Source organism: Anopheles aquasalis, chromosome 2 (assembly GCF_943734665.1).
Source record: "Anopheles aquasalis chromosome 2, idAnoAquaMG_Q_19, whole genome shotgun sequence".
Lineage (NCBI taxonomy): Eukaryota > Metazoa > Arthropoda > Insecta > Diptera > Culicidae > Anopheles > Anopheles aquasalis.
This window is the reverse complement of record NC_064877.1, coordinates 74,713,147-74,715,646: the sequence shown is the minus strand read 5'-3', so window position 1 is coordinate 74,715,646 and position 2,500 is coordinate 74,713,147. Positions and strand designations below refer to the sequence as shown.

The 2,500-nt window shown below is 50.9% G+C and overlaps 2 protein-coding genes across 3 annotated transcripts in view; one reads left to right on the top strand and one right to left on the bottom strand.

Moving 5' to 3' along the window:
* The window catches only part of LOC126569455 (FAD-dependent oxidoreductase domain-containing protein 1), a 2,049-nt gene extending 94 nt beyond the window's left edge, over positions 1-1,955 (bottom strand). Inside the window, exons 1-3 of the mRNA XM_050226547.1 lie at positions 1,829-1,955; positions 164-1,720; positions 1-94 (exon numbers count right to left, since the gene is read on the bottom strand). The exon at positions 1-94 is cut by the window's left edge and continues 94 nt beyond it. Coding sequence (XP_050082504.1) covers positions 1-94; positions 164-1,604 — 1,535 coding nt within the window. The 5' untranslated portion in view covers positions 1,605-1,720; positions 1,829-1,955. The remainder of the gene's footprint in view (positions 95-163; positions 1,721-1,828) is intronic.
* Positions 1,956-2,113: 158 nt separating this feature from the next.
* LOC126573007 (apoptotic chromatin condensation inducer in the nucleus) overlaps positions 2,114-2,500 on the top strand; it is a 4,834-nt gene continuing 4,447 nt past the window's right edge. For both annotated transcript variants that reach the window (XM_050232769.1, XM_050232768.1), the window contains exons 1-2: positions 2,114-2,307; positions 2,466-2,500. The exon at positions 2,466-2,500 is cut by the window's right edge and continues 1,892 nt beyond it. In XM_050232769.1, the coding sequence (XP_050088726.1) occupies positions 2,468-2,500 (33 nt within the window). In that variant the 5' untranslated portion in view covers positions 2,114-2,307; positions 2,466-2,467. The remainder of the gene's footprint in view (positions 2,308-2,465) is intronic.

Here is a 2,500-nt window from a genome sequence, read left to right as displayed (position 1 = left end):
TCGAAACCGAACCGGGTAAGATCAACCGTCCGGAAGCCTCCATCGATGATCATCTCTGACACGGCTCTCCCAACAGCTGGCGTTTGTTGGATACCTGCGGCAGAAAAGATCGACAACGAATCATCAATGCATCCGTAATACAGGGTTTTGCAGCTCATCTTACCGTGTCCACTGAATCCAGTAGCAATGTAGAGGTTGTTGTAGTACGGGTGCGGTCCCACAATGCCGTTCTCGTCGAAGGTATTAAACTCGTAGTACCCTGCCCAGGAGTTTTTCACTTTTATGGCTTCAAAACTCGGCACCAGCTTGGCCAGATTAGGCCACACGGCTTTGTCAAAGTATCCATGATCCACCTCCAGCGTGTCGACGGGAGGCTCATCTTCCGGTAACGGACTCTTGCCAGCCAGATAGTTCCCGCCAAGTCCGTCCCGCCGGAAATACGTTCCAATCGGGTCGATCGTAAGTGGTGTGTTAATACCTGGTCCCTTATCATGTTCACACTGAAACACATACACGTAGCGCTTCCGTGGCTCAACCGGTAGAGGGACCGAAAGCATACCGCTACCGCTTCCTATTCGTGCCATCCGCGCCACAGACCCCGACTGAGCACCAGCAGCGATGATCGCAATGGCAAACTTTACCTCACGAATTTCGCCATCCTTCATCTTGAGGAACGCTCGGTCGAGGCCCTCATATGAACCTTCTTCTATTCCTTCGGCCAGAATATCCGGTTGTTGCCGGAAACCGAAACCAACCATTTCGGCCTCGACGTAGTGTGCGCCGTATTCGATGGCTCGCTTTTTGAAGCCACTAAGCAGAGCCCAAGGATCGAACCATCCTTCCTTCTCTAGCCCATGGCAACCGAGTGCTATTCCATCGGTGTTCATCCAGGGAAAGCGTTGCTTCAGCCGGCTAGCAGTTAGCAGCTCGTTCTTCGCTCCGAGCGCGTTCTGAAGCTTCGAATTCTCCTGCAGCTGTTCCGCACCGGCCTCAGTCGCCAGCAGAAGGTATCCGAAGGGAGTGAAGTTCAGGTCGATATCCTCGCCAAGATAGTCCTTGCTGTTGCGCATAAAATCTGCCCCGTACAGACTCATTTGAATGTTCTCTACGATCGAGAACTGTTGCCGCAGCCCTCCCACCGACAGGCAGGTGGATGCTTGCGCGTAGGTCGCATCCTTCTCTACCACCACCACATTCAGCCCGTCCCGTGCACGTTTCTTTAGCCAGTACGCGATCGACGATCCGACTCCACCGCCACCGATAACGAGGATATCACAGTGTGACTGGAAATCATCCCGCCGGTATCGTTCCAGATAGTTGTCGATCGACTCGTCGCCACTGCCTTTGCCAACGGCGGCACTGTTGGGAAGGATGAACTTTTTTACACGCCTCGCATCATTGCCCAGTAGCTTGAGCGTTCGCGAAATAGGATTCTCGCTGTTGGCTTCCACACTTTGCGAGAGATCTTTGGAGCTTCCCGGTGGTGATCGTCGTTTATCTTCGCCGCGATCGTCTGTGGATGAGGCGAAACACCTCGTGGGGTGGTTCGTTATTCGACGCAGCAGGCCGAGTTTTGTTGATCGCCGATGTAGCGCTTGGAACATGGCAACGGTTCTTTACTCCTCCTCAACAGATCGATGATTGATAGGCACCTCAGCAAACCCGTTTTGTCTGACCGTATTCGCTTATCTTATCAGCAGTGGGCTGATTTTGTCCATCTCTGTAACGGGAGGCAAACAATCAATTGTTTGCGGACTGCATGACGCCGTTGTTTTGCGTAGGAGTAATAAACGCTGCACAATAGATAACAATACAGTTTATCACTCACGGGTGGGCAATCTTCTTGGAGAGTTCTGAAGCGGTCAATAAACAGAAAGTACAAAATTACACCCCGGATGCCGGTTGCAGGCTGTGGAGCTGGTTGTTTATATTATTACTTAACGCCGTTTCCACAAAAAAGTCCTTTGAATCGGGTAAAATAGTTGGGGTGCCTTTATTTTGCCTAATCTACTTTCGCCTTTTAGTTTTGGCCATATAAGGGGTACAGGATCTATAAAAATGAAAATAGGCCGTATAAGTTTGACAGAAAACTCGCAGCGAAAATCGAAGCCGCCTTTGGGTAAAGAGATTTTTCAGGACGCACGGAGCGGAGAACCGTTTTGGGTTTTCGTTTTTGTCCGAGCATTGGGCGCTATTTTCGTTGTACGCATTGATAAATCGTCGATCGTCGGAAGCCCCTTGCGTTCAGCGGTGAAAAGTGCGTGAAAAAAGCTAAACAACCGGTGCCGCGAGTCGATTTAGCAGAAGGTAAAACTCGCGTCGTTTGGTGATGGCGGCCTCCGGTAGTGGCGGTCTTGCGCGCATCCCATGACAGCGGCCAAACAAAAGCGGCCGTAACGAGTGAAAAAGGTTTTCATTTCCTTGGCTGATAATGTTTTTTTTTACCTTCTACCCGTGGATTTTAGTGATGCGTCGTAAAGCTAGTGCCGCTGTGGGCACA